Source organism: Podarcis pityusensis (genome assembly GCF_964106645.2).
Source record: "Podarcis pityusensis genome assembly, chromosome: 12".
In the NCBI taxonomy this organism is placed as follows: Eukaryota; Metazoa; Chordata; class Lepidosauria; order Squamata; family Lacertidae; genus Podarcis; species Podarcis pityusensis.
In genome coordinates, this window is record NC_138037.1 from 10080645 (window position 1) to 10104849 (window position 24205).

Genomic DNA, 24205 nt, shown 5'->3' on the forward strand with positions numbered 1-24205 from the left:
TTTTACCATATGTGGTAAAAAGTTAAATAATGGATGCCCAAATGTATGTTTTGGGTTTAAAGGTGGCCCCTGCATCTGAAAATGTTGAAGACCACTGTTGTAGTCCACAGCCCAACAAGAAATTAGCGTCATAATCTCTGGTTAAAATGTAGTCCTCTGAGAGTTCATGAGCAACATCCATGATTATGATTGAGTTGTTGTTGTTTTGTTGTATTTGACTTACTAATCACTCACAACTTACACCCTTGATGTGGATTGCGCTATGAGTTATGGTGTCCACCATTAAGTCTGGTATGTGCTAATATCCCCAGTCAGTAATGTACAGCTATGAAGGCATACTGATATAAGATGTTAAAACCCTGAACAGGATTCTGTGTGATAGAAGAGGCTGTGCCCCCGATTCAGTGAAAGTTAATTGTATCTCATTGAAATCAACGGGAGACTGTTAATCATAATGGGAGTGCAAGTTCAGTTTCAATTTTATTTATTTATCATTTGCATTCATAATTTGCCTCAAAAAACAAATTATCTAGACATCATGGGGAGACCCTTAAAAAAATAAGCTTAAAAATGCATCAAGCAAAAAGGAACCTACAAACACCAGTATAATATTTTTTTAAAAATTAAAGAGCTAAAATCACTATCAAATACAGGAGCTAAAAACTGCTAACCTTACCACAGAGTCTTAAAAACAAGATATTTAAAAAATAGGGAGTTTTAGAATTCCATGGGTATTTAAGTTGGTATCAGGATTGAAGGCATCCTAAAACCTCCTAGCTATTTTGCTTTCCCTGGTCCCTAGGAATCTAGACTCAAATTATCTAGACGCAAATTATCCAGACGCAAATCAGTACAGCCAAGATGACTAAGTTTAAAGTTTGATAAAAGCTTTATTGAGGACACACACACACACACACACACACACTCCCTTGCACAAGCAGACAGAGGTGGCAGATAAAAGGTTTCTCATACTTCAAAAGACAGTCTTCTACTAGTAAAGGCGACCTGTCAGCCTGGGATCTCGCATGCTCCAGAAGATAGCCCCAAAGATCACAGTCCAAGCCCAAGACAATCCCTCCAAACTTATCTCTCCATTCCTTTTTTACGCAGCTGCTTCGCAGTCCAGCTCTGAACTTGTCTTCCCCTGATTGGCTCTCCCCCTTTCCCCTTTCTCCTTAATGTTGGGCTTGATGGGTACCCCAAGCATTTGTCATTTGCACACCACAGATGTCATCCACACGTTCTGCCCCTGAGTCAAAAGTTCCAAACAGTCCCTAGATGTGTATTTTGATTCTTTCCATTTCTGTCTTTGTTTGTGTCGTGTTGTAAATGCCCATGTGTAGCGTGCCTTTTCAAATGAACTCTAGATCTCACTCTCCTTGTTTGGCTTGTTCCACACAAGAAAATATTCCCCTTTTTCTTTTACCCTGCAACACTGCAGATGGTCTCCCATTTGGATGTTCTTGCCCTAGTCTCACTCCACCCTAACTGCAGGCTTACCTTAGTTGGTCTCTAAGGTGCTACTGAGCAATTTCCTAATTTATTATGCAGGCTTACCTATTATGGAACACCTAGCTTCTTCCTATGAACTAACCTTCCTGCCTCCCCATTTTCTACCTTTATCAGCCTAAGCTTGTGATGCCATGCAACTGATACAAATTTGTTATGTATATTTCTCCCACATAAGCCTTGTGGCTCAGGTGAATTCTTTAGGGAATATGTGGACCCTGCTGGATCCAACCAGAGGGCAACCTTTTCCCAGTCAAGGGCCACGTTCTATAAGGTTCAATCTGCCAGGGGCCTCATGCAGATTTTGGGTGGCGCTGAAGCTAAGCAGTGCTTTCTGCCACCACCCATCCCCATCTCTGCCCAGCAGGCTTGTGAGAGAAGAACAGAGATCTTGTCAGAGGTCAGTGCAGAAGGCTTTTGAAATTAGGCCAAGGACTGCATAGAAAAACAGGCTAAGATGTGTGTTTTTTTCCTGTGGGAGATGAAGGTGGGGTCTAGTGAAACAGCTGCTGGCACAGTTGTGGCCCAGAGGGACTGCGAGTTGTTGACTAAGGGAATTTACAAACAGCGGGGAGTGCAGGATGGTAAGTAGAGGAGACAGAACTCATTTTTAAATCAGCAGCACGATATACCTGTTTGTACACTGAATCCTTTGCTCCTTTCAGGGTCGCCAGTTACCCTTTATTTCAGGGTATATGTTGACCGCTCTCTCTGAAGTGTATGGAATGAAAGTAGCTTATCAAACTTGCTAGACAGGAATTAGCATTGGATGTGCAGGTGTGTTGAGCAGGTGGGCACACCTTTGCATGTCCCGAATTGCACCTGCTTTCTCCTTCCCTGGACATTTCCTGCTCTTCAGGGTGTATGCCCGGTCACAGATTGAATATGTTGGAAGCCACCATATTAACATACCCATAAAAGTGCTGTGTTCTAGACCATGGGTAGGCAAACTAAGGCCTGGGGGCCGGATCCGGCCCAATCACCTTCTAAATCCGGCCCATGGACGGTCCAGGAATCAGCGTGTTTTTACATGAGTAGAATGTGTCCTTTTATTTAAAATGCATCTCTGGGTTATTTGTGGGGCATAGGAATTCATTCATTTTTTTCTTCAAAATATAGTCTGGCCCCCCACAAGGTCTGAGGGACAGTGGCCTGCCCCCCACTGAAAAAGTTTGCTGACCCCTGTTCTAGACAGTCATGCCCCCATCAAAGGAAATGGGCACCTTGTGTTCTAGAATTCTTATTCAGGCATCTTGAGCCTGTGAACCACCCAAACAGAATGCGGACTGATAGCCAGATCCAAAAATCGACTTGCCACATGGAAGTGCTCCTGACCATTTGATGCACAGGACACTTCACAGCATGCACATCCTATCCCCAGACCTCTCCTTTGACTCAGATTTGGAGAAGGTAAGAAACAACAAGCATCTCTTTGAAGTGCTGGGAGACACCTGATGTTTCTTATCTTAATGTCTTAGCCAAGGGCAGTGAAGCAACGTGGCTGATAAGGGACCGTTGCTACTGTGGTTCCCCTTTAGTGATGCCACCTTCCACTGCAGTTTCTCAACATACACCTGAGTGGTGCTATATCAACTCTGGAACCCTGTGGGCAGTTATAGTGGTGACCACCCTGTCTGCACCCTCCTCTTTGGTAAACTCACCCACTCACTTTCCCCTCTGGTGGGAATACATGGGAGGGGTGGGAGAGGCTACCTGGCCACAGAGCGGGCACCTGCTCAAGCTGAAGGTCCACTCAACCACCAGAGGTTTCTATGCCAGTGGCCTCCTCAAAGCTGCAGCCTGCCCTGGCCACAGCACAAGAACCAATGCTTCTCCCAAGCCCTCTATCGATATCACAGATGTACTTAATACCTTTGCACTGGGATTTGGAGAATGTCTGCAAGGGCAGGAGTCTCTCTGTGCAAAGGAGAGAAGTGTCTGCCCCAAGCACTTCACACATGATGGGGAACTCAGAGGAGGAGAAGTACCGTATTTTTCGCCCTATTGGGCGCACCGGCCCATAGGGCGCACTTATTTTTTTTGGGGGGGGGGAATAAAGAACCCCCCCCGAGCCCCAAAGAGCAAAGAAGCCATGACAGCAAGTGGGATAGATCCCGCTAGCTGTCCTGGCTTCGTTTTTAGCCTCGGGTCTGGGGGTCTGGGAGCGAAGGCAAGGTTGTGCAACCTCAACATTGCTCCCGGAGCTTGCGGGGCTGGGGGCGGGGGAAGCCCGAGCTTCCCCCGACCCCAGCCCCCAGAACGGGTCCTGTAATTGGTGGCAGTCACATAACAGGTAACTTAGTAGGCAAGCTTTTTATGGCTGTTGTTAGCCATGCTGGGCTCTCTAGGAAGGAGAGCAGGATACTGGAATAAAGCGGCAGCAATATTTGTGAATCTCTGCCAAAAACAAGGGGGTCCACTCCTTGTTGCTTGCCTGGGATAGTGGCATGTGGGCTGTGGTTTACTGTTGTGGTTAGGCTCTGTCCTATTCTCAAATCCTGTTCCTTCTACTTCCTGGCTTTTCTTTCTGCTCAGCTATAAGGCTCACTGCCGGCTGCTTGAAGTTGTGAACTCTCCGTCATTCCAGCATCAGCAGCATAGGATGTCAAAAGCATGGGATTATGACTTCAGCACGGGATAAAGGAGGAAGTGGGCTGGGAGGGATGGAATAAGCCTCTTAGCCCAGCACAAATAGCTGAAATAACCCAAAAGGGAACAATATAGCAGATAGCTGGTCATGTAAATTGCTTTTGGGAGGAGTGCGTCCTTTTATAAACTTTACTCTGGGTTTGACAATACAGTATTACAAAAGACCTAGGAAATATACCCCTGTTACAAGGAATGATTCTCTGTTGGCACAGAGGAGATGGATTAGATAGCAGAGTCTCTGGCTTCCTCTTGCAGCTGTAAGATTGCTGATTCAATGAAATTGCCTTTCAGTACTATCTCCGTTTGCAGCCTCTTTGGCTTCAGCATTTCAGGAATGAATTGATTCAGTGTTTCGCCATTCCAGAAATTAGAGAGCCATGGTAGTGTTCTCACAAGGACCTTGTCTAGCATATTTGCCAGGACTGTGTCTACGTTTGTACCCAAACATGCTCAAGTTCTGCAACATGGAAGCCAGAATTCTGCACTGCAGAATGTCCAGGTTCTGGGATTGGAATAAATTATGCAAATGACTATCTGTCTGCTGGAATCTGATCTGTTTGTGCTGGGCATAGGCAAAGCACAGGTGGCCCTGCTGGTTGAAGCTATCCCACTCCCACTATCAATTTTAGTAAACAAGATACTCAATATCTTGATATAAAGGCTAGACGGGTTTGCTTGCCATCCACTTTCTGGCTATCAGTTCTACTGGCCCAAGTGCAAAGTAGCTGTAGCTCAGTGACAGATCAATCCTAGTATCTGTATCTAAAGCAGGGATAGGCAAGGAGGTGCCCTCTAGCCATTTTTGGACTCCCAACTCGCATCAGCCCCAGCCAACATGGTCAGTGGCAAAGGGTGATGGGAGTCAGAGTCCAACAGCATCTAGAGGTCGCTGCCTGGAGCTACAGGACCATGCAGCAGGTGATGGGGAAGACTTCCATCTCAAATAGAGGAGACAGTAGTAGGGACATAACCTGACCTGGTCCTTAGGCAGCTGCAGAGAGCCTACTAGTGTTTGCTCAGGGTTGGGTCCACACACACACACGGCTCAACCTTTATCTTTGAATTTCCCACAAAGCTTCGAAGAAATATACACATACAACACATTTAGAGCAATCAACCCGTCATGTCACCAGAGCATGGATGCCTGTGCCCAGGCTGTCTCTGTCCAGGAGAGACTGCAGTCAGCTTGCCAGCCTAAGCAGGTGAAAGGCACTTCTTGCCACAGGGGTTAACTAACCCTACAATAATACAGCTGAATCCTGTGTCCCCAAGCTACAAACGCCTTCCTTTGGGGCAGGAGTTGTTAGCCTTTGGCCCTTCAAATGTTATTGTACTGCAGCTCCCATCCTCCTCGACCATTTGCCCAGAAGAGTTGATGTCCCACAGTCCTGCTTTAAGAGAGCAGTGCAACCTTATCTAGTACCAGTGGAGCAAAGTCTCTCTGATCAGAAGAACCGCAGAGCCCCTCTCTTCTCAGGACTGAGTTTTCTTTATTTTTACCAGCTCACAGCCATCCCTTTGAGATGCTGCCTTGAGTCCCCCAGGCTGATGCTAGAAAGGTAGAGTGTAAACATTTCAATAAATCAACAAATAATAAAACACACCTTCAGATTTTGAGGGCACATGCCGAGCAGCCCCAGCGCTCTTTAAAAAACATGTTGCTGCGTTTCACTCTCACCCCGTGAGTCTCCCTGAGCCAGGAAAATCCATTTTCTTGATGACACGCCTCTCAAACCTACAAGAGGATTTTCTGCCTTGAGCGACCCCAAGCAAGGTGTTGAGTGAATGCTGTCAACACTCGGTATAACCTCTATGATTTCTGAGAGGCAGGGGCCTCTTGGCAGGAAGGGGAGGGGGAACAGGAGAGTGGATTTATGCATTGTTTGGTGTTGTAGTCGAGAGAGAACCTTTGTTTGAATGTAGATTTACGTTCTCTGCCGGCAAACTGCAGTAAAGGAAATGGGGAGCAAAAAACAAAATGCACGGCGATGGAAGGGTGTGGATTCAGATTTGAAATGCATGGTTGTACAAATAATGGTAGTAACCACAGCAACAGAGAGGTTGCATCTGCTCTGATTTGACAATGTAATTCAGGTGACAGGGCTTCTCCCCCTGCAAACTCAGGTTGTTGAACAACGCCGGGTTCAAATCGCAAATGGGAAAGTGTGATGCCTTGTTATTGTGGTGGACATTGATGGACAGGAGCAGCTCTGGGTATCTCCTGTTTGTGCATTTCTTCCTGAGAGATGTCAAAGGAGCCTGGAAGGGAGAAATGGCTTAATAGCTTGCCTTTTCTTCCATCCTGGAACTCAAGGCAACATAGAGGTCTCCCATCCAAGTACTGACCAGAACCAGACCTGCTTCGCTTCAGCAGGGTGGTAGGCGTAGGTGCCTTCAGACTGCACCATGGAATCTGTCATCCTTGGACACAACTTTGGCCAGGCTTTACTCATCTGGTGCCCTCCAGATGTTTTGCACTACCGTTCCCATCAGCCGCAACCCGCCAGCACAGCTGATGAGAATAGTGGTCCCAAACATCTGGAGGACACTGGGTTGGTGACCGCTGGCCTATTAATTTTGTGGCCATCCAGCAACCTTCAGGGAAATTAAATCTATTTACTCTGGGTTGATTCCAAAGTAGACCTGTGCATACCCACCTGCTGCTGGTTGTTGCTATGTCAGTAGCACCACGGGAAACCCAGTGCCAATCCATTTCACAAGAACAGCAGCATCCAAACAGCACGGAAGGTAGCGCAGCATCTGGGCGCAGGAGCTAATTCATCACGAGGCATCCCTGTATTGGAAACACAGATGCAAGCGCGCCCTGGGTATTGTTAAAGATCGTTCACAGTAAGAGCAGCAGAAGAGACAATATAAGCGAAGAGATAGCAAGCAAATGGGCATTGCATAGAAAATGGTTTGATCTGTCTAAACACTAGACATCATGACTCCGAGGCAGGCTGTTCAAAAAAAAAAAAAAACCAGCAGCGGCAAACAATGATAACTGATGTTTACTTTATTCTGGTTAAAAGCAAGGACTTCTAAGTATGCTGCATCTGTGCGTGCGTGTGTGTGTGTGCTTGCATGCACGTGTGTGTGTTGTAAAAGGTCTATAAGAGAACGCAAATAGCCTATGATAAATGATACCTAGAATGAAAAAGTACTCTCTATGCAAGAGTGCAGGTGTGCCAGGATAAAGTTACACAGCTATGAAAAAGGGAACACTTAAAAGACTTAAATAAGGAACATGGCAGAAAGAGATTTAGAGGTCCTCTGTACCTAACTAGGCACCTGGGTGAAGGGGGTCACCTGCTTAAAATTGGGTGCAGATGAACTGAGTGGTTGCCTCTAGCTAGATAAATGAATAGCTCTAAAAGGCTGCTGGGAGCCATAAGTGACCTTGAAGTCTGCTGTCCATGCTCACAGCAGCATTTAGTGTAAGCATGAGAAACCTGTGGCCCACCAGATGTCGTTGGTTTTGGACATTATTGCAGTCAAACCAACAATTCATGTTTTGCCAGATAGGCACATGAAGGGGCTTAGGCTTACAGAGTTCTCCTGTAAAATTTGCTAGAGAGAACTCTGTGAGATCACTTCCTTTGCCTTGGCAGGAAGCTGTAACACTCCATACATACATCCTTCCTTGGTAGCCTCGTCTTTCTTCATTATGCTTCCAAGCTGACCACATTTGCATATCTTTTTGAACTTAGATTTTGTATTTTCACAACTTAGTCGTTATAAACCTGCCTCCATGTTTGCTGCTGTAACTGCTGTTTTGAGACTTAGATTATGGAAGTAAACATTGCTTTCATTTCTTCAAAAAACAATGTGTGTGTGTTGGTTCATTTTAAAGGGGAGAAAAGGGGCAATACCAGGAAAACCCACTCCACATTAAAGCATCCTGGATTATTGTTTGTAGAAGGTTAAATCAACCTTTGCTTCCAAGTTTAAGCAATACTGTAATAACTAATCCTCTCCTAGTGTCTAAATCCATCCCTTGGATTCCAGCTCCCACTAGCATGGCTAGTGGTCAGAGATTATGAGAGCTCTAGGGTAGATGCACACCATACATTTAAAGCACACCAAGCACACATTTAAAACACATGACTTCCCCCCAAAGAATCCTGAGAACTGTAGTTTGTTCAGGGTGCTGTAAATTATAGCTCTGTGGGAAGAAAACTACTGTTACCAGGATTCTTTGGGGGAAGTGATGTCCTTTCAATGTGCATTCAATGTGCTTTAAATGTATGGGGCGAATCTGCCCCTAGGGAAAGATCTGGATGGCTGCAGCCAGTGATTACTGCCTTATCCTTCAGGTTTGTTATGAGACAAAGATCTCTGAGAAAAAGTAACACCAATTTCCCTACCAAAATTGACAGGACTGTCACTGTCACCCTGTTCTCACCTTAAAGAAAGCCTGAGCGGGCCAGAAAAGTTAACAATAGGTTCTGGTGATTGCTATCAGTGGATGTAGTATTATGATTGAGGCTTTTTGGAATATGAATGCATGTACCACAAAAGGGTCCTCTCTCAAAAGTTGTAGACGTTTGGCTTTTTTTTTTAGCTTTACCTGTTGGTGAATTTTCAATGTAGAAAGTTCGGGGGTTCCTGGCTTTTCTTCAGAGATGGTTGAAATTCAAGTATAACTGCCTTCTCTCCCTCCTCTGTAAGAAAGAGGCAACTTCATTTGCTTCTTCCCCCTCCCTCTCCGTGCCATAAAGCTGCGGTGTCTCCTCTGTTCCTTTTCCTTACAGAAGGCACTTGGCATGGCAGAACCTGAAAATGTGGGAACTTGAATTCCTGGGGTGGAACGGAGCCAGTCACTTGTGTTGTGTTCCACATTATGCATGTATTAGGTGGCTGCTCACTCTTGTACCCGTAATGCCATCCCTGCTGTGAAGCCATTCTACACCGAACATGAAATTTACAGGGATTGAAAAGGTCACTTTACTATTGTGAAATTAGCTTTTTCCGTGCCCCCCTTTTGGATTATGCTTCGGCCCCATTCATTGAATTCAAGCAGCTGTCTGTTCAGTTCTGAGGCCGACGGAGGTTATTTCGGCCGGACAATGGGATATGTGCCATTGATGCCAAAATGCATTCATGCTAATCATGGTGATTACGGTGAGTGCCTGATGGATTAATAATGACAGGATACTTCAGATCGAGTGGTAGCGGTGTAATTAAGGTCGTGCTGGCTTGCAGGAGTTCTTAGGCACGGATTTTCGTAATTAAACCAAAAGAGACCAAGAAATGCCAGGAACAGCAGTCTTCTGTTCTACAGGCATGGAATGCCACATGGAATTTGGTATTCAGACACCTAAGGATCTCTGCTTTTGTAGACTTCGTGGTTCAGGGAATACCTGCAAAATATATTGTCCATACCTTAAGGTAAAGGTAAAGGTACCCTGCCTGTACGGACCAGTCTTGACAGACTCTAGGGTTTTGCGCTCATCTCACTCTAGAGGCCGGGAGCCAGCGCTATCCACAGACACTTCCGGGTCATGTGGCCAGCGCAGCACACACGGAAACGGCGTTTACCTTCCAGCTAGTAAGCGGTCCCTATTTATCTACTTGCACCCGGGGGTGCTTTCGAACTGCTAGGTTGGCAGGCGCTGGGACCGAGCAGCGGGAGCGCACCCCGCCGCGGGGATTCGAACCGCCGACCATGCGATCGGCAAGTCCTAGGCGCTGAGGTTGGTTCCCCAGATTACGAATCTACCGCTCTTAACCACTACAGCCAGTGTGGTGTAGTGGTTAAGAGCGGTAGTCTCGTAATCTGGGGAACCGGGTTTGCGTCTCCGCTCCTCCACATGCAGCTGCTGGGTGACCTTGGACCAGTCACACTTCTTTGAAGTCTCTCAGCCTCACTCACCTCACAGAGTGTTTGTTGTGGGGGAGGAAGGGAAAGGAGAATGTTAGCCGCTTTGAGACTCCTTAAAGGGAGTGAAAAGCCGGGATATCAAATCCAAACTCCTCTTCTTCTTCTTCTACACCACACTGGCTCTCAAAGCAATTTACAGCCAGATTACACCTATTCTGGAAGAAGTGCCCTGGGCCACCCCTGGCAATTCCAGGTGCTGATGTTTAAAGTCCTAAATATGCTTTGATATCCCAGTCCAGCCCTCAGGGAATTCCCCTCCAGGTGGAGACCTTCTTAAGCACCACAGTTGCTTGCTTCCACATGACCCAAGGCAAAAGGAAAGGACTCTTTCTGGCAATCTCTCAATTAGCAGACGCACAGAACAGTGGCTTGCAACAAATTAGGCACAGCTGACATAAAAAAGATAATTGTGGTATACTTTTAAACCCATATTTTTCTGCCACTGGAACATAGAGAAGTGCCTTGGTCCATCAAGTTCGCTATCATTGACACTGACTGGTAGCAGCTCTTTGGGATTTTAGATGGGAAATTTTCTACACCCCTCAATAGGTGCTCTGAATAGATAAGTAAATGCTCTCCATAGATATCCTTTTAGCATAATCCAGTGTGTGCCTGCTCAAAATAAAGTCAAATTGTATTCAGTGGAACTATTAGCCAGGGAAAAGGTGCATAGCAGGGGTTCCCAAAATGGCTGGTGGACCACAAGTGGTCCATGAGCTTCATTCAGGTGGATTTTTGGTAGAAGACAGGAGATGGCATTGCATATTCATAGTTGTTTTTAATTGTGTTTTTATTGCTACTTTTATTTCTAATATTGTATTTTATTGTCTTACAGTATGAATTCTGCAGGATTTCATATTTTGTGGGCACCTTGACTCCCCTAAGTTCCTGGGTGCCAGATCCTCCCCTAAGTTCCTAGAGTTTAATCAATGTTTGGAGTATTAAAATGGGCTGCCAGATGCTTAGCAAGGTGTTAAAATACAGGCCAAACCAGTTTCTGGTTCAGGAAATCACCAGGGAGAAGAGCCATTATGGAGAACAAAAGGCAAGGTGATGAGCCATTAAGAAGGCAAAGTCTATGCCAGTCGGCAAAGGGTAGGCCCCATCCCCTCAGCTCTGGGTTAGTTGGCAGGACAAATGCCAGAGCTGGAAGGAGAGTAATTGTTTAGGATTGCAGTTCGCAGGGATGTGAGCTGAGAGAGAAAAAGTGGCAGCCTGCAAAACGCAACAAGCTGGAGCAGAGAGTCAGGGAGCCATGGCAGATTTCCGTTTGGATCCAAGGCCACAGCAATGGGAGAAGCAAGGCCCTCTTGGAGTGTTACTGCTGTGAGACCCTCCATCAAAGGTTCAGGTTATATATGTGTGTAAATAAACCATATCTTGGAGATTGAAGTGGCTTGCAGCAATATATAGGAAATAAAAGAAGCAATAGAAATGCAATTAAATGCCATACAACATGTGGCACAGTGCAATGCAATTGCTACAACAGGCAGAAAAATCATTAAGTGGTCCATCAAGACCTTCAGAAATTTTCCATTGGTTTCTGCAGGGGGTGGGGTGAAGTATAGGATTGCAGCATTGCAGCATTTTGCTTTCCTGCAACTTCGTCTTCTGTCGTTTGGGTCTCTCTGGAGAGTCAGGTTTCATCTCTTGCCAATTTTCATCTGAATTTTCTTCTAGCACTTGGTTGGAAGGCTGAATCAAGAGCCTGAATTGGCAAGCTGATACCCTCTTTTCCTCCAGCCAATGGCGAGTGGAAGTTTAAGGTGGCATTTCTGCCAGCTAGTTGAGAAGGAAGTTAGGACCACCTCTGACAGCTTGGACAGGGGGGTGGAGCAAAGCTGATGGTCTCCCTTCCCCAATCTCTAGCTAGACCCATGGCCAATCAGATCACTTCTATGGAAGGAAGTAATGAAACTTCAGCTAGGGACACAGTTGAGGAATGTGAGGCTGGTGGTGGTGGAATTCCCCAGATCCAGTGGCTTCAGTGTTAGGGGAAAATGTCTTCCTAGCTATGGTCTGCTTTGATGCTATAACAGGGGAGATGGGCTCTGCTTCTCAAGATGTGTGAAAAGAACAAGGGGAAATTCTGGAGGTCCCTCCCATCTAGGCTCTCTTCATCTAAGACCTTTACACTGAAAATCCAGTAGATCCGAAATAACTCATTCCAGATAACTGCACATGCATTCATGTCGTGAGATATAAATATAACAGAAACAAAATGCATCTTGCCCGCCTTCCCCCTGCTCTTTTCTTTTAAATCACCTAATTTTGGAGGCACTTCTATTAACTCTGCAAATTAAGAATGAGCACAGTGTGAAAGGAGGAATATTATTGCAGTGGTTGAAGGCATTCTCTCGCCATATGTCAGGGTTCCCCTTAAAGTAGGTCATTCAATTCCCAAAATGAATGAAGCTTGGGCAGGTTTTCCCTTCTCCTGTGTGAGCGAATGAGTGTGGGTGAGGTGTGTATGTATTCTGTGTGCTGTGATAAAATCTGGGCTTGCAGCATGGAGGGTGGGCTCAGGAAGCCTGTCGCAAGCTGTTGTTGGACTACAACTCCCATCATCCCTTGTAATCAGGATTAGTGGTCAAGGGTGATGGGAATTTTAGTCCAACAACACCCAGAGGCCCAGGTCTAAAAAACACTGTGTCTACCACTTGAGCTATGGCCATTTCCCAAACAAAATGGCTGACACCCCTTCCTTTCCTTTCAGGTGTTGAACCTGTTCCTTGCCTTGCTGTTGAGCTCCTTCAGTGCCGATAACCTTTCTGCTCCGGATGAAGACGGGGAGATGAACAACCTGCAGCTCGCCTTTGCGCGCATCAACAGGGGGCTCAATTACGCCAAACGGGCCATGTGGGATTTCTGTTGCAGCGTCCTCAGGCAGCCGAAGGCGACGGCTGAAAAAAAAGCCATGATGAAGCTTGCGGCTCAGAACCCAGCCGTCGTCCACAACTGCGTCAACAACCACACGGGCATGGAGTTTGGAAAGGAAGAGGACCACCACAAGGAGAACCACACCGCTAGCGACGGGGTTGAGGGAAACCGGGAGAAGCAGCAGGTGGACCACAACGATGACTTCATGACCAACCCAAACTTGTCCATCTGTGTCCCCATTGCTCCGGGAGAGTCTGACATTGAGGATGATGAGCAGAGCACATTTACGGAAACGGACCAGGTAAGCTGCTCATCCTGCAGTAATTCTTTGATGTGGTGAACAACTTTGGGGGGCCTGGAGACAGTGTGGTAGACACTGCTACTGTAGCACATGCTATGTGGCTTCCCACGCTGTGGGGTGGAGGTTTTCTCTTGTCTTCTTAGCCCTGTTGCTAGCAGTGGTGCAGCACTGGGGGAAGAGGCCGCAGTTTGATCCTTAATCTATGGTAGCCTCACAAACCCAGGCCTACGCCACAAGTGGCACCCAAACTGCAGGTTAGACATCCATGGGTACGACCATAGCATCTCCCTTGGCTTGGCTTGGTATTATAGTATATTTGAAGTATATTTGAAGATGTAGCTGGATATAATTTTTAAGGCCAACTCCTCTTTGTATATTACTGGGCTTGCGCCTCCTGGTCACAACAGGGATGTTTGTCTTTATTGAAATAGAGCCGAATAATGTGTTTGAGCTTTTTGGTATGCAGAGAGTTCAGTGTATGGCTTGTGAATTTGGCTAAAGGGTAGACTTTGCATGTTTCAGTTGCACACACAGAGAGATGCTTGTAGAGTAAGAAAATAATGGTGTTTATTATAGGAAACACATAACTCGGATAGAAAAAGTTTCTTGTTTTAAGCTAGCTAGCTAATTTGGAGAAGGGAAGGGCAGCTATGCTTCTTCCTTTGTTTCTAGAGGATAGAGCCAAGGTCCCAGAGAGAGGTGTGAGGAGGAGGAGGAGATTGCAAACAGAATGAAACCTAAGATGTATCAGTCTAACTGTAAAGACACAGGGAGGTCAGCAAAGAGACCGAAGGTCTAGAAATCTGGAGGTCCCTTGGTCTATCTGTTTTAATTCCATGCAAACTCCTCTCAGCAAGCTTCCAACAATGTCTGTGGCCTACAAGGACATATCACTACACCCCAGCTTAATTTTAGCTGTCATTCCCTCTTCCTAGGGAATCATGGGGACTGTAGTTCTGTGAGGGATCTAGGGATCCCAAGCAGAAAATTCTCAGTATCCGCATGAGGATACTAGGATTCTTTAGATAAAGCCATGACAGTAAAAAGCACACAAAACTGGTGCAGCTTTGTAGAATAGATGTATTCCAAACGTCATTTCTGCCTGCGTTGTGGTTTCCTTCAAAGCCTTGGCAAAGTAGAGATGGGCTTTTATTCATGCTTTGGAGTTTCGAGCGGGGAGAATATCATAGTGTGACTCAGTTTCTTATACCCTGTGAATGCTTTTATGTTTGAAAGTGATTACTATAAAAATGGCTGTCGATAATTCAAGTTATAAAATGGAAGAGAGCCTCTTTGTAAGAAGGTTGTAAAGTTTCTTGGTTCGATCAGCCTCGCCAAGGCCTCAGTATTGTGTATCTCTTTCTGAGGAATCCCAGAGACTGAAATGTTACTTCGGGATGATGTGTAGGGAAAGGGAGCAGCATGTTTCACAGGAAGACAAGGCAGTAAATGAGTTCCTTATCTTGTCTCCATTTTTGACATTTTAATGTGCTTTTGATGTCTTTGGGGCAGTTGAATAGGGTTTTTATCTTGTGTACTGAAGTGGGTGTTTTCATGGCATTCCCATTTTTCATACAGAGATTGTGTGTGTGTGTGTGTGTGTGAGAGAGAGAGAGAGAGAGAGAGAGAGAGAGAGAGAGAGAGAGACTCTGAATGTGTGTGAAACATTGCCAGTTGTGAGCATGTAAAAGACTGAGGAGAGGACACCGGAAGACTCCCTTCTCTAACACTTTCTCTCAGGCCTTAGGGTCATGGTTGTGGGAAATTTTGAATTGATCAACGACTGAAAGGGCTAGCGGCATTTGGTCTGCTCACAAACTCCTGTCGGAACCAAAACTCTCTGGTCAAGACCTGTTTCCTCCAGCAAGAGAAGCTTTTATGGAGCCCTCTGCATATTGTGCCCTCTTCACACCTTTTCTTCTGCTAGGAAGCGTCTGGCTGTGCCGCATAATAAAGGGAAGCAAAACTTCTGTTCCATTTCCCCCACACTTCCCCATTTCCCATCAAATTTCCTTCCTCTTCTCCAGCTGCCGCCAACCTGCAACCCTGTGCATAGGGGAAAGCGGATGAGGGGTACAACAGAATGATGAGATGGGAAAGGGGTTCTCACTGAGAAGCCTGTGGGGTCTGGAATCAATGTGCAGGTCATCAGCTGCCTAGCCCAAGGATTTTCAATTCTTTTGTTTTCCTTTTTTTAATTCTTCATATTTGGGGGTCATCTCCATCAGGACCTTTGCGTACTGCAGGGAAGAGAGCACCTTAGGGTCCTTGCACAGTTTTCACATAGCAGTGACCCAACAGATCTAACTAGGTGCCCTGTATGAACTACAGTGGTACCTCGGGTTACATACGCTTCAGGTTACATACGCTTCAGGTTACAGACTCTGCTAACCCAGAAATAGTGCTTAAGGTTAAGAACTTTGCTTCAGGATGAGAACAGAAATCTTGCTCCGGCAGCGCAGCAGCAGCAGGAGGCCCCATTAGCTAAAGTGGTGCTTCAGGTTAAGAACAGTTTCAGGTTAAGTACGGACCTCTGGAACGAATTAAGTACTTAACCCGAGGTACCACTGTATTGACATTAGGCAGGTCCCCTTGCTATATTGTTTTAGACACCAGCTGAAAACTTTAAAAAACAAACAAACCAGCAAACCTATCCCAGCATATAATTTAGTTACTATTTTCTGTCTGTCTGACTATCTGTGAATTGTTTTGAGGGTTTAGGCTGTGTTTTATCTTCAATGTTGTCCTGTGCATCAGTTAGAAATCTCTGTAAGCAGTTAATAAATCTTTCCAGAGAAATAAATGATAAACTGAGAGTGCCAAACAAACACCAGAAAGTCACAAGTGATGCTTGGCTTCTATTCCGTTTATGATCCTTTCCACCATGGAGCCTCCGCTGAACTTGTCCATCTGGGTCCCATTGCAGGGAACCTCTGATGAATCCAAGGGAGTACAGTTTGAAGACTGCTATCCTAAATTCTACAGTAATGGATTACCATAAATTATGCAGCTTTGGGCTTGATTTCTTACAGCTTGCAATCCACACAGATTCAGAGGCCCTTGATCAAATCCTTTATCTGGGTTCAAACTGGAGTCCATTTCCTCCTCCACCCAGTCTTTGTGAAGAACATTCCAAAAGCTGTGCATATCTAATTATTATTCCTCTTGAAGGACTTATTCCATCTGGAGGAATAATTAAGCAAATGTGCATAATTTAGACCTAGACTCACAAAAATAGGCAGGACAATACTGATGTTTTCAGTGCTGTAGCAGTGGGGTTTTTGTTGACGTTATTTCTCCATCCCTTAAGGAAATGTTGCTGCGACCTTACAAGTCCTCATCTGAGTGGTTCCTCGCCATTTTCACGCTGTGCCTCCAAATATTTAGTTAGTGGTGGCGGCTTGATGATGTCGCAGATGCAGTGTGCAATCAGGTTCATTGAAGAATAAGATCAGTTGGGTTGATATCTTTCCTAAGCATGTAGAGTCCACCTGTGATGGGACGATGAGCTGCTTGTGTGTAAAATCCTAGTCCCTCAGAGTTTGGTCAAGTTTGCAAACCTCTGTCTGTAACGGAGCCTCTTAAACATGGCTCCGTCAGTCGCTGGCAGATTCCGACAGTGGTTGCTTTCGGAATCGCTTCCAACATAAAAGCTCCTTAACGGAAACACGTCTTCTGGACTCTCTGCGTGACAGTTTCCGGCGAGGAGTGGGTGTCCCTACAGGAGGTCCTGAAACCTCCCCACTGTTTTCGCTGGAAGTGTCTCTGAGCCATCCCTCCAGCTCCCTTTCCCTCAGCTCAGCTCCTCTCCCCCTACTGGTTCCCTCTTCAGCTGCTGAGTCTCTCCCAACCTGTGTGAGCCCTTTCACTTCCCTTCCTTCCGATGGCAGTTCCCTGACATCCACCTCCCCTCCAGGGCCCCCTTCATCCCCTCTCGCCCCCTCCTCTACGGGCGGTGAGGAGGCAAAACCCCGGAATGAACTTCCTTCATCTTCCGATGTCCCGAACACTTCTCTCCACCTGTTGCGGTTCCTGGTCTCGAAGTACTCCTCCTCCTCAGAGTCCATCTCACTTGCCGTTGGTTGAGCACTCGTGCCGTCCTCCAATACTCTAGGTTCTTGTGGTCAGTGCACACTTGCACCTTATGTTGTGCGCCAATTAGCAGGTGCCTCCATCTCCGGAACGCCTCATGAATGGCTAGTAGTTCTCGGTCATACACCGTGTAGTTCCTCTCGGATTTGTTCAGCTTTCGCGAAAAAAAGGCACACGGTCTCCACTCTGACTCCTCCTTCCCTGGCTGCAGAAGCACCGCCCCAATCGCTCTGTCTGATGCGTCAGTTTCCACTCTCATCGGTTTTTGTAAATCCACATGCAGGAGTTGTTGTTCCGAGGCGAAGGCCCTTTTTAGTTCCTCAAATGCTCGCTCCGCCTCCTCAGTCCAAACGAACTTCTTCTTACTGCTGAGACAGTCCGTAATGGGCGCCGTCAGGTGGGCAAAGTTTCGGATGAACTTACGATAGAAGTTCCCAAATCCTAGGAACCTCTGCACATCCTTCCTTGTTTTGGGTGTTTTCCATTCCAGCACCGCCTGGACCTTGCCGGGATCCATGGCCAATCCCTTGTCTGACAGGCGATACCCCAGGAATTCCACCTCCTTGGTATGAAACTGACACTTCTCCAGTTTCACCCACAGCTGGTTGGCTTGCAGCCTGCTCAACACTTCTCTGACGTCTCTCACATGCTGCTCCTCATTCTCAGAATACACCAACACGTCGTCTAAGAAGGCCACACAATTCTTGTAAAGCAAAGGCCCCAGGACGTGGTTCATAAACGATTGAAAGCACGCGGAGCCTCCTTGTAGGCCGAAGGGCATAACTAAATATTCAAATGCCCCCAAAGGGGTGAACATGGTGGTTTTCCATTCATCCCCCTTCCTTATTCGTATCAGGTTGTACGCCCCCCTTAGGTCCATTTTGACCCTTGTCAAAATGTCGTCAATCCTGGGCATAGGGAAAGCCACTGGTTCTGACACTGCCTTTAAGGCCCTGAAGTCACACACAAGCCTCGGCTTGTTCGTGTTTTTTTTATCCACAAAAAACACTGGGCTGCCCCCCACCGCCCTGGACTCTCTGATGAACCCTCTCTTCAGGTTCTTGTCAATGAACTCTCTTAGCTCCTGCATCTCTCTGTCTGACATGGCGTACAGCTTGCCTACAGGGAGCTGTGCCCCAGGGAGTAAATTGATTTGACAGTCAAAGGGTCTATGCGGGGGTAGTTGGTCAGCTTCCCTTTCGCTGAAGACGTCGCGGAGATCTGCGTATTGTCGTGGTACCTTCACGTTCTCCGTTACTTCAGTCCCTGCTAGGGTGGCTTGGGCCCCTGCCAAACCCTTTCCCTCTTTGCAGTGTTCTAAGCAATGTGCTGAACCAAAAGAAACCACTCTCTGATGCCAGCCCACCAGCGGATCATGTAACGCTAGCCAGCTCATCCCCAATATAATGGGAGCTCCTCCCAAGGTGGCCACATTAAACTCTATCAGTTCGGTGTGCCTTGCCACCTTCATTATCACTGGGACGGTCTGCAAGCTGACTTCTCCTCCCAACAGCTCCCTGCCATCGATCGTGGTCACCTGCAGGGGGTTGCTTAAAGGGATCGTCTGTATCTGGTGTTCAGCTGCAAACTCTTTGCTCATGAAATTGCAGGAGCTGCCTGAGTCCAACAGCGCCTTTATCTTTAGAGGGTGTCCGTTTGGCAGCTCTAGCGCCACTTCTATCACTAGGGCGGGTTTAGGAGGTTCTGGCGTGGGCACTTTCACTGCTCTTTGGCCTGGCTGCTGTGCCCCGACGGTGGCAGCCAGGCGTTGGCTTTTACTTGCTTCGGTATTTCTTCCTCTCTTCCCTCCACAGCTCCTACCATCCCTTGCCATTCCTTCCTCTGGGGGCAGACTCTGGCAAAGTGACCTGGCTGTTGGCAGAGATAGCATTTCCGGGCGCCTTTTCCCTCCTTCTTTCCCCCCTCACTGGGCTTTGAAACTGCGCGCGCGCGCGCTGTTCCGATTTCCATCGGCTCTGCCGGCGGGAAAGTTGGCTCTGGAATGTCTGGAATGCGGAACTCCTTCCAACGTTCCCCCTTCCCTTCCCGCCTCTCCAATGCTCTCGCCTCCTGGCGCGCTCCTATGGTCAGCGCTGATTTGGTCAGCTGGTCCATAGACTCCGCCCTGGGCGCCCGGGAAAGTTCGTCTTTCACAGCCGAAGAAAGCCCTTCTTCAAAGAGCATTTGAATGGGTTCCGCCGATAGATCCCACCCCAATTTATGGATCAACATGGTGAACTCAGTCCAGTACTCACGGACAGATCGGCTCCCCTGTTTGCAAGCCATTAACTGTCTGCGGACCACTCCCTGTTCAATATCGCTGGAAAACATCAGATCCATGGCGCGAAAGAACTTCATCGTGTCCTTTAGGACGTCACTATTCGCTGCCATCAGGGGTCTAACCCAGTCTCTCGCCCCCTTTTCAAGATGCCCAATCACGAAAGCCACTCGTGATTCCTCGTCAGGGAATTCATCAAACTGCAGATTGAGGGCATATTGCATCTCTGTCCGAAAGCCATGATAGTCTTTGGGCTCCCCCCCAAACTTCTGCACCAATCCTGGTACCTTTCTGACGAGCTGGGTGTCTTTCCCCTTTTTGTCTGCATCCTGAGCCCTCCTCTCCTCAAGCCTCGCCGTCTGCAGCGCTAGCTGGACCTCCAACACCTGGTACCTTTCTTCCAGGCTTGGACCCGCTCCAGCTCCTGCTTCTCCGGTTCCGGCTGGGTTGCTCATGATGCCTTCTCCTGCACAAGCTGCTCACGAAGACTGTCGGAATGCTGTGATGGGACGATGAGCTGCTTGTGTGTAAAATCCTAGTCCCTCAGAGTTTGGTCAAGTTTGCAAACCTCTGTCTGTAACGGAGCCTCTTAAACATGGCTCCGTCAGTCGCTGGCAGATTCCGACAGTGGTTGCTTTCGGAATCGCTTCCAACATAAAAGCTCCTTAACGGAAACACGTCTTCTGGACTCTCTGCGTGACAGTTTCCGGCGAGGAGTGGGTGTCCCTACAGGAGGTCCTGAAACCTCCCCACTGTTTTCGCTGGAAGTGTCTCTGAGCCATCCCTCCAGCTCCCTTTCCCTCAGCTCAGCTCCTCTCCCCCTACTGGTTCCCTCTTCAGCTGCTGAGTCTCTCCCAACCTGTGTGAGCCCTTTCACTTCCCTTCCTTCCGATGGCAGTTCCCTGACACCACCTGATAGAAAAGCCTTGCAAATAGGTTTGGAAATGTTTCCAGCCCTGAAAATATTTTACTTGAATACTTGACTACCCACACCTGTATTAACCACTTTTGACCTAGAAGTTGCCGGCTCACGTAAGTGGTTTTTAACAGTCTTCGTCCACAGAATGTCCTCCCACGAGGACAGCATTGCTGGATCAGTACAAAGGTCCGTCTTGTTCACTATAGGAGCAACTGCAACTGGGTAGGGTGCCAGCTTTGCATGCAAAAAGCTCTTGATTCATAGAATTGTAGAGTTGAAAGGTCCTCTATTCTATGCCCTGCAGTGTAGGAATATTTTGCCCAACGTGGGGCTTGAACCCACAATCCTGAGATTAAGTGTCTCATGCTTTACTGACTGAGCTATCCCAGGTCCACAGCATCCGTCTCCACCATCTCCAGGTAGAGGTGGGGTGGGGACCCTGTCTGAAGCTCAGGAGGACCACTGTCCATCATCTGATAATCCCCTACTGTTAATGATTTCTTCCCTTTCTAACATCCCTCATCCCTTTCCCTCAGAATAGCTACTGCAGGAGACCCTTTGTCAAGGGAAGCCCAGTGGCTTTGCAAGGGATGGTTGTGTTCACCTCATCTAACTAATATTCCTGATCAGACAGAATCCACATGCCTGAGGAGCTGGCTTGCATCTCAACTATTTTCTTTTAAACACTTCTTTTTTTAAGTTGGTTCTGGGAGTTGGAGCATGTTGTCTGGGTAAAGAAAGTGTTGGGTTTGGAACTTAACAGGTTAAGAAGTTCCCATGATGCCTCAGCATTCTGACGTCAGCTTTAGAAGCTGGGAGGAGTTTCGTTTTCTCTGTTCCTCTCTGGTCTCTGAGGGAAGAGGTGGCAGTTCGTCATGGCTGCGGTGAGCCCAGGAGTTTCCTGGGGAATGTCGGAATAAAGATACTGAAATGGACAAACCTGGTCTCTGTGTGTTTGTCTGAAGCTAAGTGGAAGCTACGTGACAGTTTCACCGCTGTGTTTAACTCTGCTGAGGCGTGACTGGAGAGCTACTGGAGACGGAGCTGAGTGGCGCAGCTCGGAGGAAGCGCGCCGGGCATAAAGAGCTAATTGTGGATCGTAAATCAATTAGCGGGGGTCACGCCAAACCAATAAATCAATTCCAACAGGTTATGGGTGCTTAATCACCGATCGTAAAAGTGTCACAGGAACGCTTTGAAGTGCCGGAATGCGTTTGAAGTCTGCGGTCTAAGGCAGAGAAAGCCGGCAGGACGCAGCGGAGATTTTTGCCTGTTGCTAGGAGGCAAAGGAGAGCTGCGGAGCTCAGAGCAGCTGAAAGACACAGAGGTTTGCCTGTGCTGAGAGCTGAGTGCTGGGAGCTGAAGAACAGCTGGAAAATCGTTTCTCCATGGATGGGTGCCGGAGGAGCTTGTAATCTGTGAGTACAGCTTGGGGCCCCTTGGGAGAACGGAAGACAATGGCAGGCAGCCAGGTCTTGGAGGACATTCCGATTGAACAGCTCACTCTAAGAAGTTGGGCAAGGGCGTAAAGTCAGCAAGGGCTGCCTGGGATGTGCTGTGAAGCTTCAGCAGGAGGCCAGAGCCCTGGAGAAAGTATTGAGAAAAGCCTAAAGATGGCTGGTGCCCCTGTTCCTGATGCTTTAGCCTCAAGGAGTGCTAGTGAGCAGATCGGGGGGGCGAAGGATTCCAAAGGCAAGTGTAAAGGCTTGTCCACTGTGCGTGCTGGAGTGGAATGTCAACAAAGCAGGTTCCCAGAAAGCCGCAGTGGGAGCCAGGCCAGAGGGGGCGGAGCTGGCAAGGAGTGCTTTTCCGGAGAAGGAGGGCCAAGCCGGCTGGGAGGAGCCCCGGGCAGTGTTTTTCCACTGGAGTTCGTCGTTGCTGCCCATGGAGAGCGGAGACAGCTGGGCAGGAAGGTCCCAAGGTCAACCAGCTGAGTTCTCATGGGAACCAGTCTCGGAGAGGAGGCCAGCGTGGGAACGCAAGGGAAGGACGTGGTTCAGACGCTGGGGAGGGTTGTTTTCTTATCACTGCTTCTATGGCAACTGTGAAGAACAACTCCAGCCAGGACACGGTGACACGCTGGGTGTTTGAATACTGCTGTTGGTCAGCACCTGCTAAGCGAGCCTGCTGGCAAAATGCGGAACTGCAGGGCTGTTTTCAACAGGACACAACTGTGATGTTAGCAGACGGAATGAGAAAGTCGGTTTCTGGTGTGGCTAACATGTCTTTTTCTCCTTTACAGGAGGAGCTAGAGGTCTACGTTGGGGGGAAACAAGTGGCCAACGTGAAAAGGGGGCAGAACAATCTCTTTGTTCTGGAGTCACCTCTGGAGGGTGGTGGGAATGCTGGAAAAGCACAGGTGCAGTGTGCTAAGGTTCCCAGTCATGTGCAAAAGCTGCACAGGTGCACAAAAGGGTACAAACTCCGGAAATGTGGGAGGTCCCTAGGGTGCAGGGCATGCAAGGGTGCACAGGTACATGGTTTTCCCGGGTTTGGGAGGGTAGCCAAAGAGCCCTTTGAGCTCTTTGAGGCAGGTGGTCCAAAGGTTCAGGACATGATCTTCTGTGGATATGATCCTGCAACCAATGGGTGGAAGTTTGCATACCCAGAGGGTGATCAAACCAAGCTGCTGGTCAGTAAGCAGGCTGAGTCCTGTGAACAGGGTGGGTGTTCAAGACTCAGGGATGGTTCTGTTTTTCTCTCAGAATGTCTGTCTGATTCTGAGGAGGAAAGGGAGCCAGAGGCTGATCCCGGTGATGGGGACCAGGTCCAAGATCAGGGTTCAGAACCCGGTGATGGGGACCAGGTCCAAGATCAGGGTTCAGGGCAGGTCTGGGCATCTCCAAAGGTTGTGAAAGGAGTGTCCAGGTGTGAGGCTTCATCTCCGGTTAGCGTAATGGAGAAAGCTCACAAACAGGGTGTCAAGTCAGAGGGGGAAGGATCTGACGGAGAAGACACAACTGCTGGCCCAAATGGGTCAGTAGGGTATCAGGTCACAAGTGCGTGGAAAAGTGTCGCACAGTGTGATTCTGGGAATGTTGAAGGGGTTCAACAGGTGCCTGGGAAAGATGCCGGGAAGGGGCATAAGGCAAAGGGGAAGGTGTTGAACTCAAAAGGGTCTTGTCAGAATGGTTCGGCAAGAGGGGGTGTTGGGTTTGGAACTTAACAGGTTAAGAAGTTCCCATGATGCCTCAGCATTCTGACGTCAGCTTTAGAAGCTGGGAGGAGTTTCGTTTTCTCTGTTCCTCTCTGGTCTCTGAGGGAAGAGGTGGCAGTTCGTCATGGCTGCGGTGAGCCCAGGAGTTTCCTGGGGAATGTCGGAATAAAGATACTGAAATGGACAAACCTGGTCTCTGTGTGTTTGTCTGAAGCTAAGTGGAAGCTACGTGACAGTTTCACCGCTGTGTTTAACTCTGCTGAGGCGTGACTGGAGAGCTACTGGAGACGGAGCTGAGTGGCGCAGCTCGGAGGAAGCGCGCCGGGCATAAAGAGCTAATTGTGGATCGTAAATCAATTAGCGGGGGTCACGCCAAACCAATAAATCAATTCCAACAGAAAGCTCATTCTTTCCACTCATCAGTTGTCCCAAGCTCATTGATCGTTGGCCAATGCACATTTTCTGTACGGCATTAATTAATTCTTCCCAACCTTCAGCAGTTGGTTTTCTCGGTAGTTCTGCGTCTGTCTGATCAA

At 47.8% G+C, this 24205-nt stretch overlaps 1 protein-coding gene across 7 annotated transcripts in view; it reads left to right on the forward strand.

Annotated features, from left to right (window-relative positions):
- Positions 1-24205, forward strand: part of LOC308459004 (sodium channel protein type 5 subunit alpha-like) — a 294603-nt gene that overhangs the window by 189877 nt on the left and 80521 nt on the right. For all 7 annotated transcript variants that reach the window (XM_080973958.1, XM_080973961.1, XM_080973959.1 and 4 more), the window contains one exon: positions 12759-13223. In XM_080973958.1, the coding sequence (XP_080830084.1) occupies positions 12759-13223 (465 nt within the window). The remainder of the gene's footprint in view (positions 1-12758; positions 13224-24205) is intronic.